This window comes from Salminus brasiliensis, chromosome 9 (assembly GCF_030463535.1).
Source record: "Salminus brasiliensis chromosome 9, fSalBra1.hap2, whole genome shotgun sequence".
In the NCBI taxonomy this organism is placed as follows: Eukaryota; Metazoa; Chordata; class Actinopteri; order Characiformes; family Bryconidae; genus Salminus; species Salminus brasiliensis.
The window spans coordinates 27,885,511-27,912,387 of NC_132886.1; the positions used below are offsets into that span (position 1 = coordinate 27,885,511).

Sequence of the window (26,877 nt, forward strand, 5' to 3'; positions counted from 1 at the left end):
GAGAGGGAGTCAAAAAACACAACATGATGACAGTTGACGGCGAGAGACTGCGAGAAACACAAAGCATGAGAGAGAGATATATAGAGAGAGGGCCAGTAAGAGAGACTGAGAGAGAGAGCGAGAGAGAGAGAGGAAACACAAAGCATGAGAGAGAGATATATAGAGAGAGGGCCAGTAAGAGAGACTGAGAGAGAGAGAGAGAGAGAGAGAGAGAGAGAGGAAACACAAAGCATGAGAGAGAGATAGAGAGGGGCAATAAGAGAGACTGTGAGAAAGAGAGAGAGAGAGAGAGAGAGAGACAGGAAACACAAAGCATGAGAGAGAGATAGAGAGGGGCAATAAGAGAGACTGTGAGAAAGAGAGAGAGAGAGAGAGAGAGAGACAGGAAACACAAAGCATGAGAGAGAGATAGAGGGGGCAATAAGAGAGACTGTGTGAGAGAGAGAGAGAGAGAGAGAGAGAGAGAGAGAGGGGCAATAGGAGAGACTGTGAGAAAGAGAGAGAGAGAGAGAGAGAGAGAGAGAGAGAGAGAGACAGGAAACACAAAGCATGAGCGAGAGATAGAGAGGGGCAATAAGAGAGACTGTGTGAGAGAGAGAGAGAGAGAGAGAGAGAGAGAGGGGCAATAGGAGAGACTGAAAAAGAGATATAGAGAGTGAGGGGCAATAACAGACTGAGCGAGAGATATAGAGAGTGAAGGGCAATAAGAGAGACTGAGAGAGAAACATAAACATAAGAGAGATAAAACGAGACTGCGAGAGAGAGAGGGGGGAGAAAGAGAGAGAAACAGAAGGAAGCTAAAGAGAGTAAAAAAGGCTAAGAAAGACAGACAGAAAGAGAGAGAGAGAGAGGGGAGAAAGAGAGAGAAACAGAAGGAAGCTAAAGAGAGTAAAAAAGGCTAAGAAAGACAGACAGAGAGAGAGAGAGAAAGAGAGAGAGAGAGAATGAGGGAGAAAAAGGAAAAGAGCATGATGGCAGTAAAAGTGTAAGAGGTAGAGATATAGAGTAAAAGTAAGGGGCAGTAGAAGCGTGCAAGGGAAAGGTAGAGAAATAAGGAAAGAGCATGATGGCAGTAAAAGGGCGAGAGACACAAACAGAAAGCCAAACTGAGGGACAGTGAGAGGGAGAGGAGAGAGTGAGAGCGAGAGAAAATGAGGAAGAAAGATAGCACGACCACAGTAAAAGGGGAAGGGGCGGGGGCGGTTAAAGAGAGAAAGAAAGAGAGAGACCGCACGACAGCGACAGACAGAGCGAGAGAGCGCAAGAGAGAGAGAGAGAGAGAGAGAGAGAGAGAGAAAGGCCTTTGATTCAGAGGCTGAGCAGCTGCAGAAAAAGCCCAGGATGGACAAACATCTTCAGCTAACGGGGGCCCTGGGAGAGCTCAGGGGGAGCACGTTCCATTTCACTGCCGTCCAACAACATAACCCTGAGTGCCGAACTGCATCCATAAAGAAGAAGTGATCTACTGGGAGCAGGCAGGGAAGAAGAGGGGTGGGAATAATTCTCTAGGATGAAGACTGCTTTTTTTTTACACTGGATCCTACACACTCTGCCCTTGTGCAGTAAAGAGGGATGTAAATCAGGGCCGAGGCCTGCAGGCCTGCACTCTGAGTCACGTGCACAGAGCACCATCCCAGAACAGAGAGCACAGCCTCACACACTGTGCAACAAACTCACAGACACACACAACGAGCAGCTTGCATGAACAACTCCCAAGTAAAACGGACACTGTGTGGCACTTCTGACCGGGGATGCTGGTCAGCTAATTATTTAGACATCTGCAGAGAAACAACACACATTCAACATGAGGGGTGTGTGACAGCTGGTTAGAGCAGGCAGTGGTAATACACCGCTTTGAGAAAATGCTTGCAGACCCTGTGGAACTGTCTGGATTTGTACATAAATGGGTCCCACAATTGGTATTTTTGCTCACTGGCTCATGTTGACTATTGTGAAATGTGTCAAATACAATCAAATACGAACAGCTACTGACATCCCAACTGTACTGTAAGATAATAAACCCATCTAAAGGCATTTTTATAGGTCAGCAGTTAAGCAGTTTGAGCTATGAACAATGTATGTGTTTCGGAAGTGGCTGTTTAGCAGAGTGGTGAGCACTGAAGCCTGGCAAATTCAGAGATGCACTTCAAATGCAATGTGTCTGCCAAGGCAATTACATCACTGGCTGACACAGTGTATGTGTGTGTGTGTGTGAGGTAATGTTTGCTTTGTTATCGCAGCCCTTAACAATGAGGAAACTTGATTGTATGACGATACTAATAATAATAATCCCCAGTCTTTAGTGACTGCAAGCTGTTTAAGTCCTGGGCAACTGCACTCCCGCCACCATGTTTAACAGCTAGGATGTTTGGTGTGTATGATTTTTCTCAGAGAAAAACACAAATGTCCAGCTTGTTGATTTATCTGTTAACAGAGCATTGTTCCAGTAGTGCAGCTAGCATTTTTGCAAACTTGAAATGGGCAGCAATGTAATTTCCGGCAAGTAATGTGTCCTCCTGTCTGCTGACTAATGAATTTCCAAGTGTTTAGAAATCCCTTGTCCACCATTTGTGCAGAAATCCAGATCATTTCATTGCAAATTTTTACACATTGCAAAGTGTAGCAAGAGACCAGATGCCTTCCGTCGGACCGCCTATCAGGACGGCCTAGATGAGGCATTATTTGCTTACTAACAGGCTGTGGACTACATTCTGCCACAAAGTTAACAAGTATTTGTCCTACCGAGAGAAGAGGAAATCTTAGGTAAGCTGAGGTTGAAATATTATTGTAGAGGGAGGTGGTGCGAAGACATACAGTGGCATTAATGTCTGGCCTCACCCAAATCATCACTACCCTAGTGTTAGCATCACTACTGCGATGTTAGCCTCACTACTGGGCCGGCCATCTGCCTCGTCCTGCATTGCTACCACAGTGTTAGCATTAGCACATTAGTATTGCGGCGTCAGCATCACTACACTTGGCTGCTGGGCCCATCCAGCATCACTATCGCGGGAGTTTGCCTTGCTATCTTGCCGGCTGTCAACCTCACCCAACATCGCTACCATGGCGTTAGCCACATGCTATGTTCGTGAGGTTCTGGGCCCTTCACATCTAAAAACTGTGAAAAAAAGATGTGGTCTAGATTTTAAGGCTCTGAGGGCAAGACTTGAGTCCTTTACCAGGCAGGGTCACATGAAATGGTACCTGAAACATAGCAGGGGTCATCTTATGCCACAGAACCTTTTTCACAATAAAGAGCAGATATTTTGGTCCCAAGCTCCCCACTGTTGAAATGCCATTGACGATTTTCTGCAGCCAATGGCAGGTCGGCAAAACAAGGCTTGGCTCTTTTTCTCTTGTTAATAAATGCCAAGTGCATGTGGGCTATTTCCCTTTAGATAAGGAACCCAATAACAGTTTGGCCCTCCCATGCCAACACAGTCAAACCCCTTTTTGAAACAAACGCTTAAAATAAGTGTCTAAAGTACAGAGAAAATAGCACCGCACGCCAGATGGTCTCCAGACGGAGATCAGTGCGGGGGTGTTCCACAAGTCACCTTCGGGTTAATTGGTGTATCATCAAATGTTCCAACAGTGGCCATGAAAAGGACTCTGTGAATGAACCGCACATACATTAAATAAACCTCTTTCTCTAGTGTCTGTGTAAGGAACCGTGCCACCCAAATACTCCCGCAGGACACACAGTGGTGTCTCACACAGCAGCATCACTTCAGGACAGCTTTCACCTCTCATTCTGTATATTAAGGGTGAAATATGAATGAGACCCTAAGACTTTTCACACTGATTACTGAGTCGGTACGCTAATTACTGCTGGGCATGCAATTAATCATACACATCATTTACAGCTTGACCTTTTTTCCCTGCCACTTCCATAAGGTTACAGACCATAGCAATCATAATCATCATCATCATCATCATCATCATCCCAGATGATCTGGTGTAATTGTGTCCTTCCATAGACACAGTGGTGGAGACGCCAATTAGAAGGCTAGTGGTTCAAACATTTAACAATTTAAACTTCAATCTAAATATACAATAAATGGACAAAAGTAATGGGACACCCGCTCATTCATTGTTTCCTCCAAAATCAAGAACGTTTTGTGCAGACATAACTGTCACTACATTTTGGTGCATTTGCTGTGAGGATTTGATTGTATTCAGCAACAAGACTGTTAGGAGGTCAGGATGTTGGATGATCACCACCGCACCTCAACCCCAACTCCCCAACTCATCCCAAAAGTACTGGAAGGAGCACCAACCATCATTCCAGAGAACACATGGCATGGTGCCAATAGGCTTATGCTGATCTGCCCCAGAGAGTCTATTCTATTCTTTTGGCAATACTTCTAGTCTACAGGGACTAGACAAGCCTTGTGTGTGCATTTGCACATCCGTGTAACGCAGCTGAATGTGTTCATCAGAAGTGGTGTCCACAAACATTTGGACATACAGTGTAGCGTCATTTTGCTTTGCTCCAGCTAGCTGCAAGCTTCAATAGGAAGAGATTTACATGGTGCTCCTAAGCGGTGAAGATGTCTAAAGGGTGTAATATACTGATACGCACATCTTTCACATCTTCATCCTGGTTTGTTTCAAGTTTAGACGCACATGTTTGCAATCGAACCAGGTGAGGACAGGTGCATGCCTCCTCTAGTACTGTGCCTCTTTTCGAGCTGCCGTCAATGCAGCATCGATAGGAAGCCAACGTACTTGGAGGACAGCGCCCGATTCCCAGCTCCGAGAAAGAGAGCACCATCTAACCACCTACCCAATTGTGCTCTCTCGGGCTCCGGCTGCTGATGGCGAAGCGGCACGACCGGGTATTCAGTATTGCGATCCTCGGGCAGGAATGTCAGCGTCTTAGCCTGCTGAGCCAATCGGAGCTCCTAAGGCTTGGCCTTCCTATTGAGAAATGATGTGTTCGTACTGCAACAATACTAACGACCCATGAAAGCATAGCAGGCCCTAAAGGCATGTAGTAACACACAGCACTAATTAAAAACATCAACATACTCATAGTTTGATAGCAGCACTGTTCGGCCGGTGCACTGTGTGTCGCTTCTAACCTACAGCACCGTACACTGTAATACTTCCAGTATATGGTGAAAATGTCAGACGTAGTGATACTATATTTTTGCCATATTGCTCAGCTCCAGTGTTGTTGCAGTCAGTGTCTGAGACTGTAAAGCAGACTGCTGAATCATCCCCAGCAGGGGAGTCAAATAGGGACACACACACACACACACACACACATGCAAAGAGCTGGATGTTGATGCAGAGGTGCTGCCTGTTCTTCTCCCTTTCTCTCTCTCTCTGTTCAAAGCAAGCCCTTAACCTGTAAATTCCACCAATTAATGCCTGGATGAAGCTCCTCCCCCCCACCCTCAGGTCCAGCCTCGGCTAATGGCCGCTACAGGGTGCAATGAGCCAATCGTTCGGCGCCGCACATGAATAGTCAAATGTCTGCTGGGAGATCAGATACACCGTGATGGCTTCCCTCTCCTGGGGCCAGGGCCGACTTTGGCTGAGAAATGGCTTCTTCACGCTACAGAGGTCAGAACACTTTTTCATTACAGCCCTGCAGATTTCAGCCCGCCGCTGTCCCTCGTGTAGGTGCTCTGACTGAGCACATTCTTGGCTGGGCTAGTCCTATTAACTTCATCTTCCAGAAGATAAGGTAGGCTGCATGGTGCGTTGGAGGAGGTGCTACGATTATACTGACTGGGTAAACTGCCTATGACTAAAGTCTGGAAAACATCCTTTCACTTGGGTATTTCAGACTAAGCCCTGCTTATTTAAACAGCTGATTAGACACAGTGCGAGACGACGCGAGAGCGAGAGATAGGGAGAGAGAGAGAGAGTGCGAGCAAGGGTTTACTCTTCATTTTCTTAATAATCTCAGCCTCAGACGCTACGCCCACAGAAGGACACAGACTGTCTGATATTTACGCTCAAATGGCCAGAACTTTGACCTTGTTTACACCTGGTCTTGAGTATCAGGATTATACCATGGCAGGGCTTATCCCCAATAAACTGGAAGGTGTAAATACATCCAAAGCATACAATACATATCCAAATGTTTGTGGACGCCACTTCTAATATATGCAATGCCAATAAACTGTGCCTAATACCAGGTGTGGGCTAGAGGGGTATAAAGCCCCCCAGCGTTGAGCTGTGGAGCAGTAGAACTGTGTTCTCTGAAATGATGGACGGTGCTCCACCCCCTACTTTTACAATGAGTTGTGGAGTTGAGCAATAAAAGCAGGATAAGCAGTGAAGGAACAGTGCCTTATCCTCCTTACCTATGGGTACCTATACCCAAACTGCTCCTGGGATGCTGAGTCGGCTGCTCTCCACACGGTGTGTATGTTCTCACTGCCCCTAGCCTTGAGTGTGTGTGTGTGTTTACTGCCACAGATGGGTTAAATGTGAAGTCTGAAAAGCTATAAAGCATGATCATAATATTAATATGAATTATTTTTAAGTCATTTTCTTGTAAGCATCGACTACCAGTGAAAGAAAATGAACTGAGCTTTAAAGGTAAGGTTATTTTCGAGGCCAGCCATCAAACAAAGGCACTCGGGTGTTGTAAACGAGCTGATCGGCACACCCTACACCACTTAGCCATAGCGTCAAAATTCAACCAGTGTAACTGCAGATTCTAATGCATGTGCTCAAAAAATCTTATCAGGATACAAAGTATAGAAAAAATATCCATACGAAAATCATAGCACTGGTAGTTAGGAGCTAGTGGAAAGGGTTCCAGACCTCGTAAAGCTGCGAAACAACACTGGCATGAAAGGCTACAGTCTTGTGGAAAGCCCTCACCATATATATGTGCAACAGTTTGGCTGGCAGGCAGGGAGGCTGAAATCCCTCAGAGCAAAGTAATGCAACATTTGGGTAGCCAGTGGCCTGCGACTAACTCTGCTGTTTGTGACGGCTCTTTGTTTTGAGCCTTTGTCCTGGTGCAGTCAGGTGAGCCTATCTTTCAGCCTCACGGCAAAAACATTAACACCACAATACCCAGTGCCAAACTGCATCCCGTCAGCTTAAACTGCACCCCGGGGGCTCCGGCAGGGTGTGGCTGAGCTTCTCATGGACCACTGAATGTGTTGCATCAGGAAGGAGGGGACGGGGGTGGGGGACAGGGGGGGACAGACAGACAAATAAAAGAATAATAAATTATGCATGGAGGATGCCTGACTGAGTGTGATTATTAGAAAGAGCTAATGGAGTGATATTTTGCAAAGGACACAGCCTGTGTAAATCTGAGGCAGCCTGGATGGGAATACTGTGCCGAAGCCTTGCTGAATGGAGATGCTGGGAAAAGGAGATATGTGTGTTAAAAATAAATAAAGAGCAAGGAAATAAAACTGTACTGATGAGTCATCCGCCCACTCAGACAAAGTTGCTTTTTGGAGTATAAAAGGCACACAGACAGCTAAATCGCTGGGGCAATGACTTGAATTTGCGCTCTTCTTTTGCTCTCGGAAAACGGCGCTGATGTCTGCTCCGTCATTTCACTCTGAGCCACGAGTGTGTATTCTGCAAATTTACTACACACTTGACAGCGGAGTGACGGAAACAAAATATTTGCGTGTCGTACAACTAGCTTCGGGTAATCTGCGCACGCGGAGGGACACGCTGAATACACCGAACGCGGTAAATAGGATGGAGCTTATCAGTCCATGTAATTGCTGAAGCTCTGGCTTTTGGTTTATCCACTGAAGTGTGCGCAGTATTGAAACAAGCACGCTAATGAGCGTGTGGCTTTCCTACCTTCTCTGGTTGTCCTCTTAGTATACTGCACGGTTCCCCCTATCCCCTATACACAGATAATTCATACATGGACCGGCTGGGTAATACTGTAAGACTGCAGTATCGGTGGGCATGACATCAGTTCAGGTTTAGCTATTGAACATACTGATATTGAGGCAGGTGTGCGCTGACCTGCGGTTTACAGGATGCTGATTGGTGGTGTAGAAGCGTTTATGACTACAGAGCAAACTTTTAAAAAGCTGCCTGGCTCAGGACACTACAGGATTTTTATAGTCCTTACCGACGCTGAAAACGTGAGAGACCCCTCCCATTACGACAAGGTCCCCACACTACATGATCTGCCCTGAATGAAACAGCACATTTTAAGATTCTTTAAGATTATGCACGTCCAACCGAGCGCTCCGATCTTCAAAACCTTGAGGGGGTTTCTCGCAAACTGGATGTAAACAAACATGGTGGATGACCGCAAAACTCTATTCTGTTCAGCTCGGCTCTCACTGGTTAACAGTCTTTCAGGCATGAGGTCAAAGTTGTGTTTCCCACAAGAGAATCGGCATCCATATTTTATGTATTTATTAAGCCCCAAGCGCTCTGGGAGAAGAACGGAGGACCCATAACCCAGAGACTTTTTGCGATTGTTGGGAAAGAGCAAATTGGCCTCAAAATGGACCCGAATGTTCTGTAGTGTGGTACAGGTAGATAGCAAAGCTGGCACAAAAACATGTTATAGCTGGTTAAATAAAAGTTTAAATAGGGTAAGGTACAAAAAACAGATATTTCACCAACCTATCAAGCCCCATTGTTGCATAACACTCTCTTAACAAATCATGTTTATTCAAACTGTGCTGGTCCATCTCAACTGCTCCCATTGAGTGCATCTATCTAATACACATGCATTTTGATTAAAACAGTGGCAGGGCAAAGTTCAAGTTCGGGCACTCCTGATCAAAACTTTAGGTGTAGTTAAGTAGTAGAAGATGAACTGATCTTCAAAAGACATCACGTTACAGATCAACAAGATTAGTATAACTGAGTAAGATTAGTGTATTCTTTTTTATTTTGTATGATTTTACTGTGAAAAAAAAGGAAGAAGCACCTTGCAAAGTTTGGAAACCCCAGGGGATTTGAGCTCTAAATATTACCAAGGACTCAGATCTTAATGAGCTTGTTAGGGCTACGGCTTGTTCCCAATCTTTGTTAGAAAAGGCCAGGTGATGTAAATTTCAAAGCTTTATAAATAACCCTCCTCAAACCTCAGCAGCCGTGGGCTCCGATTAAAAATTGAAATAACTGATGGCCACAAAGTAGGAGAAGGCTAAAAAAAAAGATAGTAAGCATTTTCAAGTAGCCAGCCACTGCCTCGGTTTGTAAAGTAATTAGGAAATGGCATTTAACAGGAACGGTGGAGGTCAAGTTGAGGCCTCAATGAGCAAAGATATGTCTGGAGTTTCATGAAAAAACCTCTCCAACTGTTAAACACAGCTTTGGGCTCGAGTTGCAGCCAGTGGTACTGGGGAACATTTTACTGGTAGACTTCTGGCTTCTACAGCAGGGTAATGATCCTAAACACACCTCAAGAGGCACAAGCTGAAGGTTGTGCCATGACCCTCGCAGTCCACTGACATAAACATTATCAAAATCATCCTGAAATGAGCAGCACATGCAAGTTGGCTCAAGAATCTTGCAGAATTAGAAGCCTTCTGCAAGGACGAACTGGGGAAAACCCCCCAAACAAGACTTGAGAGAATTGAAAGAATACAAAAAGCATTTACAAGCTGTTATACCTGCCAAAGGGGGTGTTACTAAGTACTGACCATGCAGGATGCCCTGGTGCAAATACAGAGTACTAACAGAAAATGTTGACCAGGAATGCCCATGCTTTTGCTAGCCCACTGTTTTGCTAAGTAATATAATCAAAACCTGACATGCTTTCTATATCTGTTCATATCATCCAACCCTAATACACTGCTGTAATCTTTCTACTACAGCTCAGCATGGATCCAGGACTACTGTAATCATTTGCTTTCTGTGTCAGCTCATGGGTCACGGGTTAATTCTCACAGCAGTAACACACATTGTACTAGAATGAATCACTGGCATAATGTTGACATTTTGGAAAGCGGGATTATGATGCCAGAGAGCTGCTAACAGTCACATATACATGGGCATGGCAGCTGGAAGCGACGCGGGATGAAGTGGCTGAAACGGGGCGTGACCCGCCACTGACCCCTCTTTAGAAGATGGAGTGGTTGACAGCATTGACGATTCAGTGCACACTAGAGAGAACAACCCCAATGGGCAGGTTGAGGTCAGGAAGTGCCTTGGTCGTACTTAGTGAGCGCACAGTTTCCTGCCGTTGACTCTGAGGACATGGAGCAAAAAGGCCTGAGCCCACAATTCTCGCATGCTCGCATGCATAGATGCCTGTGGTTATATGAAGCTTCAGCGCTAGATGAGCCAACCGTACAAAAAGCTATTTTTACAGATGTGTGGCACCTCACAGACGTTCATACACTCAGTCACTCTTGCTTAGCAGGCTGAAGGGTCTGCCCAACGAGGAGCGATTAATACTTTAGCTTTAGTATGCACTGAAAGGGAGGGAAATGGCACACCACCAAATTAGATGCATACATATTCACAATATTGCTTTTTTGGAGACACAACATAAGGTTGACCACATTAATAACATTGAGAGTCTATTGGGGCATTGGGACTATAAGCTTGTCAAGCCTCATAGCAAAATAATAACTGTAAAAAAATGTATGCTTATTAATGTGTAAAAAGTAACCCAGCTGAACAATGCAGTGGTTAACCCACCAGAATTTGATTCCTCAATGAGATTAAACACTCAAAAGACACATTGGCTGACATATTTATTAAAATCTAGTGCTTAAAATTGGTCATATTTTTCCCTATAGTACACGATAAGGAGATTTAGATGAAAGTATCCATTTTTAACCATATCGCCCTGTCCAAATGTGTAAGAGAGATGAAGTAAGAGGTCTTAAACCATGCTATGTAAGTATATCTAAGCTTTGCAGACACTACAGGCAAAAAAAGCACCAGGAGTCCCATGGAAAAGTGCTGAAAAAAATCAGGAAGGTATAGAAAACCGGGAGAAAAGCCCACGACAAACACACAAAAGGTCAAAGCAAATATAGTATGTCAATCTGAGATGTGTAACGCACAGAAGCAAACACTGAACAAACACCAAAACCCCTCACTATGCACAACCACACAACCATGTATCTGATACTCAACTAGCTAGTTCTGTGAATAACCAGACAAACTGAATGTATTACTTTCACGAGAGATCGGATTTGTGGCGTCCAAATAAAATGGGGGAAATAACCATGCTGAAACGTAAACAATATGGAACAATGGGGAAGAACAAGGTGACACAGACGCGACGTGATGCTCTGCAGCAAAAGGACAAATTCATCACATACTCCAGGACATCCCATCGGTCCATACAGAATGAACTGACTCTGATCTAGCGCTAATCAAACTCAATAAAGTCACCTGAGGAACTAAAGAACTCCATACTAAGCTCTCGCATGAATCTAACAGAAATCTAGCCTCCTTCGACATGCTACTGACACACTGGACGGCCTACGGATTGAAGTCTACCCTGAGTCTGCCAAGCTACCGCTTGACTGGTCAGATTTCCCTCTGTACTTAACTCTCGTGAACTTTTCTGAATAGCAACTCTTGTCCTTATAGAGTTATATAATCACATCTGGTTCATGCAGTGCTATCTGCTCTGCTCTAGCGCTGTCTGTTCTGTCATTGCTTTCTGAATAGAGAGGAGAACAGCAGAGACTGTGCAGATGAAAAGGAGAATGTAAAATAAATGCTGGATTACTTTGTCATTCTTTGTTCGGCTTGATTTTGATTCCAGACAAGGAATTCGGGGTCGTACCTATCAGGAGACAGGCAGAGAGAGAAAGAGAAAGAAAGGGTAGGTGGCTGGCACAAAGGGGGTTGACATTTTAAAAAAGAATGTATTGATTTGAACTTTCTTTTTTTTTTTCCCGCACACGGCGGACACACATTACACACTTGCATTTGGCTTTGGACATGCACTGCTCAGGTTTCTCCTTGGTGTTTATTAAAGAGGGGTCTCACATAACGCAGAAGACCTCTTCTACACTGGCCTAAAAGACAGCTTGAGCGGACCTGGATGCTCATCTGGATGCTAGAACAAGTAGGTATGTCAAGACTATAAATCTAATCACCTAAAAACATTTGTCTAGTCTCGTTGAGCTAAAACCTATGACCTATGTTTTTTTTTATTATTTACCATATCTTGTGGCATGCCACATGGTTCTATTTTAGGATCTATGCAATTGATGTAACAGTTATGTAGTTATGAAAGTAAAGAAGTTTGGGCTACAGGGTCTAAGGGGTCAACGGACAATGCTGGACTAATCTGTCATTCTTTGTCATCAGTGAGTTGCATCTGAGTTAAGAAGTAGAAAAAAATAGACCCCCCTCCCTTTTAAACAAACATATGTACATTCAATCTTCATTTCTATGACTAAACAAACCAAATAAACATCTCTTCTTGTGAGAAAAAAGTTGGAACACCCTATGCTCTAAACGCGTTTTGGCTTAAATAACCTCAATTAGACAAATTATACTGATATCATCTATCAGTCTCTGACATCAACTGGGAGAAAGTTTCCCTCCTCCTCTAAGTAGAACTCTTTCAGCTGTATGATGTTTGCGGGGTTTCCTGCAAACATTGACTTGGCCATTGCAGAACTTTATTTCTTAGCCAATGGTTCGGGTCATCGTCATGTTGCAGGATCCACCTCTGCTTCAGCTTCAGTTTCTTGACAGAGATCACATTTTCCCCAAACACCTTCTGATATAGTAAATAATGTAAGCATTCTGTGATTGAGAGTTTGCCAGGCTCTGCTGCAGCTAAGCAGTCCCAAACCATGACATTCCCACCTCCATGTTTTACAGATGGTATGGGGTTCTTGTGCTCAAATGCTGTGTTTGGTTTGCGCCAAACATGTATTCTGTTCCTCTGCCCAAATAATTCAACTTTTGATTAATCTGTCCAAAGCACATTGTTCCAGAAGTCCTGGTCTTTATCTAGGTGGTCTATGGCAGATGTTAGCCCTGTCATGAGATTTTTATTTGTTACAGAAAGGATTTCTTCTGTGCCTATTTTTTTTCCTCACAAGACAACTGCATTTCTATTATTTCTATTTTACATATGACTATTTTTTTCATCAAATGTTTGAAAATTATGATATATTTATATGTACTGTATATATTTATAGGCATATTCATGGTTTCCTATCAGACCCACCCTTTAATACACCAAAATCTTTAAAAGGAGTCAAAATGCTAATGTTTACTTGATGAAGGTTTCAAACAGTGCTCAACTTTTCTGTGCATGTTGTGGATTTGGCTGCAGCCAGCAAATGCAGTGCATCACACATCATTTGGTTCTCATTCCACTGGCAGTGTGCATACACAAAAGAGAAACTAAAACATGAGGGGTAAACAAAAGGGATGACAAGAAATCAACAAAATAAAAACGAGGTCAACGCAAAACAATAGAAAGGAATCATACAGCCCTAGTTCAGCTTGCACTCCACGACATGAAGGTTCATCTGTGGCCCCTCAGCTCTTCCAATCCAATAATGCACTTAATAGCTATGTAAAGAGGCCATAAACAAAGTGATACGTTTACAACTGCCTACCTCGCAGTCAAGTCATGCTTTGTTGATGCTAAATTCGTAGCTCTGTACACGCTGTGCAGTGTGAAGCTTGGAGACAGGGATTCGTAACTCAGGTGGTTGGCACCAAGTGACCTCATGGCAGTTTGAAAAGTGAGAAAACTGGTGGGCGCGCTCTAACACATGCTTGTCTGGTGCCTTCGTTAACACTGTGTGTGTGCAACTCCTATCGCTAAGCTAATCACCCACTGGTGCCGTCTGACTGATAGCTCCACACCAGCTCTCCCAGAGAGGCAGAGGTGACATTGGTGGCTGAGGGAGACAGTCAGTGTCTGCATGTCAAACAGCGGTGCTGCTCACCTGGGGTCCTTCTGGATGCTGTCCACTGAGGGCGACCTGACCAGCGTGGCCTCGGGCGGCAGAGCGGGCCCCGATTTGCTGTAGGGCGAGTCCGTGGAGGGGCAGAACTGCAGAGTGCGGTACGGGTTGGCGTAGTCGGCTGCAGAAACGCCAGGTCCAGCGGCGTAGCCGGAGCGAGGGAAGGTCCCGGTGGCATTCTGGCTGCCCGTGCGCTGCAAGGGGATGGGGTCAACACCGGGGGAGGACGGGGCTAGGGCAGAAGAGTAGGGACAGGATAGATAGTTCAGGACCTGCTCACAAAAGTGGTTCATTGGATCTTTAGGGTGTAGCAAAAAAGGAGTGATTGCAACACGTACACCCACATTCACACATACACAGACGTAAATATGAACAGTGTAAAAGGAAATGGGCAAGAGCCAAGCACGAGCACGATGAGACAGGAGAGAACAAGAAGAAGAAGACAAAGTCAAACAACCTCATATAGACCAAACATGTGCACTGTGATACTGCAAAGTATTCAAAACTCTCAGTGTAAAAGACAGGGTTACAATTTGGCCTGCAGTTTTTTACCCTGATTATTTACATTTGTTGGGTTGTGTGAATGCTATACTGCTGGCACCAACTTCCAAAGACATTGTTAGCTAGCTGAAAGGAGGTTGTGGCTTCGGTTGACCAAAATCTAATGTCCGGACAACGTCTCAAGCCATAGAGCTATTTTGGTGGCTTTAAGTTGTGATGTTAGGCAACCAAAATCCAACATCTTTCAAACATCAAATGCCAATGTCGTACTGATGTAAAGCCCTATCTTGCATGGCACGTCACAATACTTACTGCTATCTTACACCCCGCCAACACCAACAGTGTATTTTTTATGTTTTCTGCCTGTGCTGTTTAAATAGCAACGGTGCTTGCGAATATATCTATGCTGATGGGCGTGGTGGTCTCGAAATTAGGTGTGTGCAGTTAAATTTCTGGCATATTGCTATTTTGGAAAACACAGCCCAGACAGACGTCAACAGTCATTGCTGCACGTTCATTGCTATCTTGGGAGTAAATTGTCAACACAGGCGTGTGCCCATCACATGTACACCCCCGCTCTCCACCATTAAAAATAGCAAAATCTCCCAAAGTCAGACCACACCTGGCTCTTAAAAGGCATGGCAAGTGACAAGCTGATTGCCTTTTGCGTGTTTTGAGCCTAGCAAGCCATACTTTTCCCGCCATTACGATAGCAAAGACACACCAACATGCCCTAAATCAAGCTGCATGGTGCGCTGTTGACAGGCCCATTATGTTAACGTCCACACAGCATGAAAAATCCACAGTCTTTCAGATGTCAAACTGATGTCCAGTGCTTTATATGATTAATCATCAAACGGACTCATCTGGGTGTCAGGACGCCCACACCACTAAAGAGCATCGGTGAAGACACTCATTTGCATACTACAATACCTTACAGCCTTCAATAGCATCAGTGCTGCAAAAATTGCGAATAACAATTATGGTGCAGCCCCAGCAGGGTGTCTACAATGCCTGCTCTGCATGCCTCATTCACCTGAAGGGCTGAAACCCTAGATGTACTTCCAGGCTTGATCTGGGCATCAGCAATGCAGATTCTGTTTGCCCTGTTTCTTTGTCTGGACTTGACTCGCTTCCCAAACCCCATCACGTCCTGCTATTCATCCTGACTGCAGAGCTTTCCAGCTGAGCTGAGCTCTAAAAAGCAGAGCAGCGCTCCAACCACTCGCGGTTAATGTGACAAGCTGGATCGTAGACAAATGTCTGCCAGCAAGGCCCCTCTTTCCCAACCACTTTGAATGTACACTCCAGTTCGGGTGGGCTGACAGGGTGATCTTAAACGGGTCTGTCCAGTTACTGTGTGTGTTGGTCTTCCAGACCCTAAGTATCCATTTGTTGTGTGTCTTAGAGGGAGCATGCAAATTCTGAGGGCAAATGAGACTAGACATAGACCACTGTTTAAATGACTTTAAGGCTAAATGCCTGGATGTCATAAAAGCTGATATGGCGTAGCTGAGCAACTACTAGAAAACATGCAGCTACAGTAACATGCTTTGCCCAGAGACTGCAATTGAAAACATCTGATACCATCTGCTGATGTTAATGATGTTTGTTTATCGCTGTTGATCAGGCCCTGGGGTGTGAAAATAAACTCTTTATTAAAAAAAGGAGTTCACCTGACGCTCTGGAAAGTGTGTCAGGCTTAAAAACAACCAAACTTCTCTGTATGTTTTGTCGGACACAGAGAGGACAGTGTGGGGGAAAAGGGGGGTATGTATGGCAGTGTGCCGTTTTACCCTGGCCCTGGCTGAAGTTCCTCAGTGGGGCTTTCTGATAAACTCTGTCCTCGTAGATGGGGTCGATGTGGTGCTCGGGGGACTGCAGGGGGCGCAACTCCCCACCCAGGTGACTGTGCTGGCTGCTGTATGAGCCCCTGGAGCCTGGTTACAACACACACACACACACACACACAAACACACATATACAGTAAGCCTTCATGCATCATGCATGAAAGAACTCTTTAATGCATGAACCACTTAAGCATTTAAATGTCTTATTGAGTTGTTATGGTTCTATATACAGCCACTGTACATAGCTGTATATGGCTGGAGTATTCATTTGTCTACCATTTCACTTGACTAGCAGGACAGGATTCATATTGCATATTGGAAATTTGCCAAATTATTGATTTAAGGAGAGTTTTGACAGGTTTTTATAGCTCCCTTTCTGACTGCTGACCTAACCATCATGGTTATTTGGACAGGTAGACCTTGCACATGAACCGTATTTGTGATGTATTATTTCTACATGCATAAATATGTACGCCCACTGACACGCTGTAATTACACACGCAACGTATAAGTGCTAAATTATACAGTGTATTGTATCCTCAATGGCTGACTGTGCAGCAAATGACCTCATCCACTAAAACATGTGCTACACAAATCACATAATATAACATAATAATATAATGCTGTTTGGGATATACAAGGTTTTTACATGACAGCGACAATGCGTCCTGCTGTGCTGCAGGGCAGTGGACGCACCTGCCAGGCTGCCAGGTCTCTGCAGCGTAGCGTTGGCGTACAGGTCGTGGGAAATCTTGTACTGATCGGAGGAGTGCAGCATGCGCTTAGTGGGCGACAAGGTGGCATAGCTTCCCACGGCCGAGCTGAGCTGGTGGAGTGGGGAGGAGCTGGAGATGTTGCCCTGGCCGGACACGGCGTGTAGGGGAGAGGAGGCAGAGCCCCCTCCAGCTGCCATGTTGATGGGCGAGCTGGTGCTGTAGGACTTTGCCAGGCGGCTGGGAGACTGCTTGGGTGAGGACACGCGCTGCAGGGTGGCGTAGCTGGGCATGTCAGAGGCTGAGGCCAGCCTCTGCAGCTTGGAGGGCGAGCCCAGGGCCTGCATGGAGAGTGGGGAGCTCACACGCTGGGCCGGCAGAGTGGCGCAGGAGTAGTAGATGGAGGTGGCTGGTTGGGCGTCAGGCAGGTGGAAGGCGCTACCATGACTCTGGGCAAACGAGTCTCGGGACTGGCCACAGTCGCCGCCCGCCAGCTGGGCGGCGCGGTTAGACGTCACCTAGGAGGGGTTGATGGAAAAAAGAAATGGTTAGTATAGTGGAACATGATACTGGATTTCCTAAAGAATTTTTAGTCATTCAGCAGCAGGCCCCAACCTGGTTATAGCTGTGCACAGCTCCTCCCACCTGAGCACCGCGTGGAGGGGGCTGGGAAGCTGACGGGTCGCCCAGGGCCAGGGTCTGGTTGCTATGGTAACCAGCAGAATAGGGGAAGTTGCCCTCTTGATTATTGAGCTGTAGAGCACTCTGAGACAGGATGCCTGGTCCTGGGTGAGGGGAGAGAAACATGCATGATATCACTGACCTGTCATTACAGTCCTTCCTTCCCCCTCTCGCTGTCTCTGTGGCATGGGGCAACTACAGTACAATTCATGCTCTCTCTGTCTCTCCGTGCCTCTCTCTCTCTCTCTCTCAATCTCGCTTTCTCACAATGTTTGCTTGTTTTCTAGCTTGTGTTTTCTCCATCCCTGATCTTCATCCACCTCTTCCCCTCCATGCATTCCTTCGCGTTCTCTCGCACTCTGCCATAGCGAGAGGAAATGGATGGAGTGGGCATGTATAATTAATCAGGGCTGGAGGAGTCAGCGAGCTCAAGCACTGAAGAATGGGGCCAGCAAGAGCAGAAATCATGCTTCCCTGTCCGCCCCTTCCTCTTCTTCTCTCGGCAGTCCGTGCAGCTCTCGCGCTCAGCTCACAACACGAGCGAACACAAGGCCGAGGGGGGAGCATGCGCTGGTTCCGCAGCACAAAGTCTGGTCAAAAAAAAAAAACCAACAACAACAGAAAACCCACAAAAAGCATCTGCTCTGACAAACCTGCCAATAAACACATCCCAAGCAATAGGTGCCAATCAACACCACACTGCGCTGTCTGTTTTCAACAGGGGCGGAGCTGTGAAATGGCTGTATCGACAGAGCCGACAAAAGCTGGTCAACGAAGATCTATATCTCTCACAATAGATGAGCCGAAACCGAGAGACACCCTTATTTTAGCTGCTTTCACACCTGTGTGTTTACTGAAGCTTTGGAGGAGACAGTTACAAAAGTCGATACGGGTCCGCCGTCCCCGAAAACAGGCCACATAAACTCAGTAACCTAATAAACACACAACAGTGCACTTTCAAATCCCCCTGAAAATGACAACTAGGTCATTTCAAGCTGACCCAGTAATATCAAGAACTGGGCAGCCTCCCCTGCCCCCTCTTTCTTTTTTTCTGAAATGGTTTTGGCTTACTACTAAAACCACTTTATATACTACAGAGTTCATGCACCGGAGCTTCCGCAGCGCATGGTTCGGGTTTCATAAATGTGTAATCGTTTTTAGGCTGTGTCCTCAGCCATCTTAAGAGTCCATTTGCGCCGTGTTCTGCTGTCATGCAGAATGGCGGTTGAGCGGGCTGCGTTTGTCCAGGTGGTTGCTGTCCGAATACGCCTCTTCTCCGCTTCATCTCTGTGGGGTTTTATCTCTGAGCTCCCTGACCTGCATTTCAGATATAGCCTCTCAATATTTCATCAGCCTACTATTTTACCAGACAGGCAGAGAGAGGGAGACAGAGAGAGAGAGAGAGAGAGAGAGAGAGAGAGAGAGAGAGAGAGAGCACACTCTATAGCACATAGAGTACAAAGTCACCGCCAGTGGGCTTATAAAAGTAAACATAGGAGTGTGTGTGAGTGTCTGAGGGGAGGGGGGGGGCTTCGGTCTAAGCATATCATTTAGTACATATAAGTACAAAACAATAACTTTCCTATTCTATGTTAATCCCACTTACAAGATCCCACCATTTACAAGATATGCTGCTCTCCTTTCGAGACCCTAAAACTCTCTTACAAAGGCTGCCCTTTACATTGTGTCCACATTTCATGAAGAATGGAACAATACAGAGGGTCCAAAGTAACCTGGAATAAGCATACGCTAAATGAACCTACATTAAACCTACAAACCTCTTATAAGGCTATCATTTTGGCCTTACCAGGCCAAGCTTTTGAATCTGGTGGTGCACAAAAATGAGAATTCTGGACCAATGTGTGTTGTTTAACCCAATGTGCCTATTCAATTTCAGATAGCCAATTACATAACCCACTCGTCATCACTCTCCCCATCACATGTACTGCTCCAGACACTGGGAGAGTGAGCACTTGCATGTGCCACTTCCGTCAACATCACCAGGCAACCAACGCGCTCGGAGGAAAGCACCAGGTACCAAAATCAGGGTACAATGCATGTAGTGTGTGACCCTGGCTTTACTGTGCACAGATTTCCACGCAATCAATATCATCACACATACTGTATGTGTTGCTAATACATACAGCATAATCGCAGTCTGACAAAACCTTGCATCTTCTCCAATCCTCTAATCCATCCTCTCATCTCCTTCTTCCTGGTAAGGCCTGCGTTGCATTCTGAGCCCACCTGGAAACACTGGGCACAATGCAGGGATACCCCCTGGACATGGCGCCAGTCCATTGCAGAGCGCCCCTAGGAAACTTCCAACTTCAACTTCTCACATTCATCGACCGGAGGGAGAATCGAACCCATGACCCCTGGTGTGGCCCTACCGTGCCATCCCCTATACGCACCCCATATACTTACAAAAATTAAAAATGGAGATTTGGCTTTGACATTTAAAAGCAGGACGTTTAATGTGTTGAAGCCTAACAATTTCCCAAGGCCACATGTCAGCCATGTACAAAACAAGCCTTAGTGGTTTCTCCACCATCTTTAGTCAAATACCAATGAGAGTAACATTTGCAAGCAGAAGACATTAGCTAAGAGGCTTAGCTGAACTTTCCCGGCATTTCTGCTTTTCAGATCGGCTGATCTTTTCAGCGCAGTGAATGCACGTGATTACTTTTGAGCTGCATTATTTGATGTTTATCGCAGCTTGATTCTGTTCCCCGAATTGTGCTTGTTAAAAATTTTTTAAAAACCCAGATCGCAAGCAGTGTCAATAACCCCGACGAGGAGTAATTCACACATCCAGCCACTGGCATTCATAATGTGGCATGACAGGTAGTGCTCTGTGGAGCGTCTGCTGAATAGCACCGAGTGCAGAGGGCTCTCCCAGTGAAAGGAGGTGAATACCAACCGCAGCGGGAGTAGGCCCAGAGGAGCGAACACCTGCAAGCTTCCATTATCTGCTCCTGCATCTGGCACATTCAATTCTCGCTCCCATCTCGCAGATTGACTTCTTTCTTCACACTGTGCCTGTATGCCTGTATCTGTCTATCTATCTATCTATCTAGCAGTGGAAATCAGGACCATCGTTCTTCAGGTAAAGGCATTTGGGATCTCGATTCGAGAGTCTTGCAGACAATGCTTCTAAATGCTGGCTGTTCTGCTGTGGTGTAAGCACTAACACCTCACTGCCTTGCCATGCCTTCTTGAGAGCTAAGGGTTCAAAACTGCATCAGTGCATTATTACACATTTATCTGCTGGTGGGGAATCTGTATTGATGGTGGAATGCTGCAACCATGCCTCCACCAAATGGTACAGTTGGTATTTATACAAGATATGCACTCTTGGTCTGTTGAAGCCTATAGAATGGTGACCTGTATTTATTCTGGCATAGTTGAATAATGAGAGTGCAGTACATTAAAGAAGTGACATACTGGAGTGTCCTCATTCAAAATAAAATCCGGTTTAAGTAAAACAGCTGAAGCACCCCAGAACTCCAGCCCAAGTGTCTCGAGTTCCCCTTCCTTGCCTCAGCCCACAGTGAGCTTGGTCCGCAATTTGCAAATTTACATAAACCCCACCCACTACCGAAAGCCCTAGTCAAAGCTGGTGAAACGTTAAAACCTAATGGCAACAAGAGAATATGGTGCTGATACAAGAGAGCACATCACCTCCAGACTGCTAGTTATTGGAATCCAGGTTGCTATGTGAACCAGACCATGAACGTGAACCATGATTGTTGTTTTTTTTTTTTGTTGTTTTTTTTTACAGTATCCTCTCTCCATTGTCCCCTCCTTCAAAAACAAACTGGACCATCTTAGCTTAAACAAACTGCAGCTCTCTTGCAAATCCCGACAAGAGAGCGAGCGCAAGGCTATAAGCTAACCAGCTACAATCTCCTCAGCTTGCTAAAAGCATGGTGCGCTGTAAGGACACAAAGAGAGGACAGCAACATTTGGTAAGATTGGGTAATACTTACAATGCTTCTTGTATAGTTACAGTGTTAAAACTATGCTAACTATGCTATGCTATGCGGGTGGGATGTTGGCACCCCCTTTTTTCAGTCTTCACTTCACAGTCTTAAGCGATGTTGGTGGGCACAGGCGTCTGTTAGCTGGTGTGGTGCAGCCAGGGACCCAGCGCTTTCCTCCGAGCAAGGTGGGTGCATGGCAAGGCTGCATCGGCAACAGTTTATAAAAATATGGTGGTGGCTGGCTTCATGAATCGGAAAAACGTGTAAAGTCTTTACCCTCCTAGTGTCAGGAGCATTGCTAATACTAGGGGGCGCTACAAACGAGTGGGTTAACCAGCAGCACCAAACTGGAAAAAAAGGGAAAAAATGGACAAACCCCCAGAGTTCTTGCTGTTGTCATAAACCATTATAATGGCTTGTAAAGCTGCATGTGAGCATTTTTCGCCTCAATCTAAATCCCATATCTACTGTTTATACATTACATAACAACTTCAAATAAGAAATGCATTCTTTGGCACTTTCAGCTTCCTAGTTTGGTGTACTTTTACTTTGGTGTAAATTCCGTTGCAGCACAATTGCTAACATTTTAGGTTCAGACACCCATTTCTTTTCAGCAAATGAAGAGAGACTCTATGACCCAGTATTAATGAAGAGAACTCTGAGAACTTTGGATGGATTCCAGAGGTTATTTATGGGAAGTTATATAGTGGGGAAGAGGAGCTTCAGGCGTGGTCCTCCTCCTAAACTTTTATTTATTTTATAACTTCATATAAATGATGTGCTCATTTCCTAACAATAAAAGCTAAAGCATCTCCAGCATCTTTATCTAGTTATCTAGTGTTTAGTCACAGCCTGTAGACTGTAATCACAGAGTTTATGGGCCTTACAAGTCTTTTCTGTAAACTGAAATAGGGTGCTGTGCCCCTAAAAAGAAGATAATAGAAGATGTGACACAGAAGTGTACTGTTCTCAGTTTTGTCATTATCCGATTGAAGAAATCAATGATCACTGTCTGTTCTGGATGTCTGCAGATAGAAGTAATCAACGTTTTCTGGCATGCCTCGAGTCCTAAGGCATACCTAAACTGAACTGTAGCGACCTTATGATTGAACTGTTTGCTAAGGAATCCTAATCGAAAGCATTCTGAGATTGGAGATTTACACCTCAACTGTGAGCATCAGGGCAGAGCAGTGGCCCTTACTTTCACCTGTTGCAAATTCCTGTGAATCCAGAATGCCAGACTCTTGCAGAGATCTGATGCAGGAATCCACGAGCTCCAGGCCGGTGGTGAGCTCTTCCTCTATATCCTTCTGTCCGTCTGCAAAAGGACAAGACAAAAGGAGGAAATTACACCGGCTCCAGTTTGAAAGGCCATCACCAAAACACAAAGCGGGAGGCAAAAAAAAAAAAAAGCTGTGCCCTTTCATGAGCGATGGTTCAGCAGCGAGACTGTGACACTGTGTCTGAGAATGCTGGCAGCTGGGGCAAAGCTGACAGGGAGAAAGTTTTACACCGGCATGAAGCGGCTAAAGTTTGAGCTGAAGCCAAAATACAGCAGAACTCCGACTGCGTGTTCTGCTGCACTAACACTGTGAAGAGCGAACAGTGGTTTGAAGGCAGGTTTGGAGGTCTGTCCTGCGCTCGTACTCAGGGGAGAACATGCCTAATATTATTATTTTTATAGTGTTTGACCAGTGTACCTTCTTCTTCATCTTCTCAACACTGTAGTTTAAATATGATCACATGACAAGAAGCACAAAAACAAAATTAGCTACTTATTTGCATAATAATTAAGAAAACCCCACCTTCTCATGCCTGTCTTCACTTGCTTTATTTGCTTTTACTCGATTGCTGCACCCACAATCCCCTGTGCCATCTGTCTTCATGGAAATCAATGGAACGTTAAGACAAAAACTTACCGGCTTAAAGCTTTAGCACACCCCCAATTGTTTTGCAGTTTTTTGATATTTAAGCAGTTCAAGTCCAGGGAATAGCCTGAAATAGTATAAAGTCCAGTCCAGTGACCTCAAATGGTAGGCAGTAAACCAGCAGTAAAGAGACAGGGCCTTGGCCTAGAACAGGTCATTGCCCTGCTGGAAAAAAACAGTTGAGCTGGTTGACCAGCTTAGCTCTTGACCAGCATAGGTTATGTTAGTTTTAAGCACGGCCAACCTCACCAAGCTAGCTGACCAATATGACCAAGCTGGACGACAGGCTGGTTTAACCAATACCAGCCTGATGTTGCTGGTCCGCCAGTATGAGCAGCGACAACTGGTCAATAAGCTTCCCTAAACTAGCCAAACAGTTTGACCAGGTCAGGCTGATAGTCCAGCTTATCCATGAAACTCAAATGAAACTGGCCAAGAACTGGTTAACCAGCTGGCTTACCAGTATATAGGGTATGTTTTCTCTCGGATGACTTGCTTTTCAACCACCCTGACCATCAAAGACCAGCTTAGACCGGTCATCTGAAATCAGATGGAAAAAAAGCTGGTCCTAAGCTGGTCACAGACTGAGGTACTGGACTCTTTACCACAGTATTTAGACAACACTGCACATTCAGATTACTCTCAGATTGACTTGGAAAAGACACTAAAAAAGAAACACAGCTTAGATCTTTTCTTTGGAGATATTAAACACTAAGCCAGAGTCTCAGCGAGTACAGAGTCCTACACCACCAAAGGGTCTTGGAAACTCGAGGTCTGGTACAGAAAGGGGTCTGACTTACTCAAATCCAAGACAGCATCAGAATACAAGTTTCTGAGTCAACAGCTTGTGTGATAAGCGGCTCACATGGCAAACACCTTGTAGCAGAGCTTACCACTGCACTCCCAAGAGAAGACTAGGAGCTGTAGGTCTGACAGGTAGACTGGAAGTAAGAAAGTCATTGCTAAGGTGGCAAAACATAAAAAGCAAGCTTCCCTGGGCCATGAAACACTGCCTACTGGAAAAACTGGGGGTGTTCTAAAACTTTTGACCAATACCGTACTACACACAGGCCTGTCAGAGGCAGCACAAAATCCTGTGTACAGTAATTATATTCGGGATAGCAGCTCCCCTCGCTCATTAATATTGTAACTGTAGCTGCTTGATTAACGTGCCTCATCCACTGTACCTGCGCAGGAGGCTGAGATCTGAAACAGGCTGGAGTTAACCGCCCACCCACTCCCATAAATAATTCATGCACTTTGGCTTCCTCCACGTCTCAGCCTCCCCGCTCTCCTCCGGCCGCGCTTGATTTTGCGCGGGGCGGAGGGCGTTATCTTTGGCTAACGCTCCTGCCGTAACGCAGTCAATCAAGTCAGAGGGCCCATATTTCTTTCTTGACGAGCGCTGTTCCGCTGCCACAGGCCTTGACTGATGGTGACAGCTGTCGTGCACTCAGCTCCGAGGAGAGCCTCTTCGCTTCTTCTTCCGACAAGCAGCGTCCGTGAAGCCTCAAATCATTAGCTGCACACACACGACTACTGTCTGAGACAGAAATAACACACACAGCTATGCCTCGGATTTTCATGCACTCTGACTGTACCTTGGTTGTTCCAGCGGAACTTCTCATCGGCAGAGCTGCAACAGAAAGAGAGAGAGAGAGAGAGGGTGGTTAGGCTGGGGCATCATGAAAAAATAATAATATGCATCATTGACCATCTGATGATGATGATGATGATGGTCATTTATGGAGTGAATTACATTTGAATTCATTTAAGTTCAGAGAAACGATCAAGCAAGTGAATTTCCTGAACAGCGCTAGCTTATGGGGTTCTCACTTCCAGGCAGCTGCTAACCTGTTGCTACGTAATCACTAGGGTGATGGGTGGTGCTAGGTGGTTGTTATTGTGTTGCCATGTGCTTGCTATGGTATTCTAGGTGGATGCTACAGTATACCAGGTGATTGCTGAGGTATTGCTTAGTGGTTGCAACTGTGTTCCTTTGTGCTTGCCTTGGTATCCCAGATGGTTGCTATAGTGCTGCTAAGTGGATGACAGGTTGGCGCTAGGCGGTTGCTATTGTGTTGCCTCATGCTTGGTATGGTGTTCCAGGTGGTTGCTACGGTGCTGCAAAAAGGGTGATAGGTGGTTGCTATTGTGTTGCCACATGCTTGATATGGTATTCCAGGTGGTTGCTATGGTGTTGCTAAGTGGTTGGTATACTGGTATTGAGTTTCTAGGTGGCTACTACTGTGTTGCTCTGTGGCTGATAGGTGGTCGCTACAGTTTGCTGAGGTATTGCTTAGTGGTTGCAACTGTGTTGCAGCTAGGTGGTTGCCATGGTATTCCAGATGGTTGATGTGGTGCTGCAAAGTGGGTGATAGGGTGGTGCTAGGTGGTTGGTGGGCAGTTGTAATGGAATCCTTAGGTGACTGCACACAGCCCTCATGTGATTGCTATGGTGTTGCTAGGTGGTTGTTATGGTGTTACCAAGTGGTTGCTGGTGCTGATGAGTGGTTGTTTAGTGTTTGCTATGGATGACTGCTGAACTATTGCTTAGCTATTGCTAGGTCATTAGCCATAGAATCCCAGATTGTTGTTATGGTGCTGCTAAGTGAGTGGCAGGGTGTTGCTTGGTGGTTGCTAGGCAGTTGCTATACAATCCCAGATGGTTACAATGGTGTCTCAGGCGGTTGCTCAGGCGCCAAATGGGTGGCAGTTGGAGAGTCCAAATAGTGATTATAGATTATGGTGGAACGGAGGATTGAGGGAGCGCGTGCTGCTGATCAGTGCTGAGCTGTGGAGGTGAACAGTAAACACAGCTACGCAATCAGAAGCGTAAACGCTCGCTCACCGTCCCCTCACTCGAGCCGCAGCTGCCAAATCACCCTATTGATTTTCCTCAGATGACTACGTGTGAGAAAAATCTGGCTGCACAAGGCTGACCAATCACAGCGGAAAACAAGGAACCACGTGTTAAGAAGGGCGGCGGCGCGTCCCTTTACAAACCCCGACCGTTTATCCGCAGTTCGGCAGTGGACAAAGCCCAGACAAAGCACTGACTGCCTGCTACGGACAGAGGAGAGGTATGGGGCAATTCCACTAAACGCTGGGCTTAATGAGCGCGCTGCCGGTGCCTGAAGAACGGATTTGCTACTGACCCAAATGCCTGAGTTACTGTGAAGACTAACTACACGATCAATCAGTGAAGCAGTGGAACACACGCCGAACGCCTCTACGTTATTTAAACCTAATGGGAAGAAGTGGCTAATTCTTCTGTGTAACGTTACTGCTGTCTATACGACAACTATGCACCAATCAGCCATAACAATAGCACCAAT

At 45.6% G+C, this 26,877-nt stretch overlaps 1 protein-coding gene across 6 annotated transcripts in view; it reads right to left on the bottom strand.

The window, feature by feature from the left end:
• The window catches only part of ctnnd2b (catenin (cadherin-associated protein), delta 2b), a 117,187-nt gene that overhangs the window by 28,795 nt on the left and 61,515 nt on the right, over positions 1 to 26,877 (bottom strand). For 3 of the 6 annotated variants that reach the window (XM_072688089.1, XM_072688086.1, XM_072688087.1), the window contains 7 exons: positions 25,141 to 25,175; positions 22,813 to 22,929; positions 17,560 to 17,729; positions 16,928 to 17,462; positions 16,178 to 16,321; positions 13,863 to 14,112; positions 11,669 to 11,725 (listed from right to left, as the gene is read on the bottom strand). In XM_072688089.1, coding sequence (XP_072544190.1) covers positions 11,669 to 11,725; positions 13,863 to 14,112; positions 16,178 to 16,321; positions 16,928 to 17,462; positions 17,560 to 17,729; positions 22,813 to 22,929; positions 25,141 to 25,175 — 1,308 coding nt within the window. The remainder of the gene's footprint in view (positions 1 to 11,668; positions 11,726 to 13,862; positions 14,113 to 16,177; positions 16,322 to 16,927; positions 17,463 to 17,559; positions 17,730 to 22,812; positions 22,930 to 25,140; positions 25,176 to 26,877) is intronic. The other 3 variants (XM_072688091.1, XM_072688090.1, XM_072688088.1) reach the window with 2 other exon arrangements.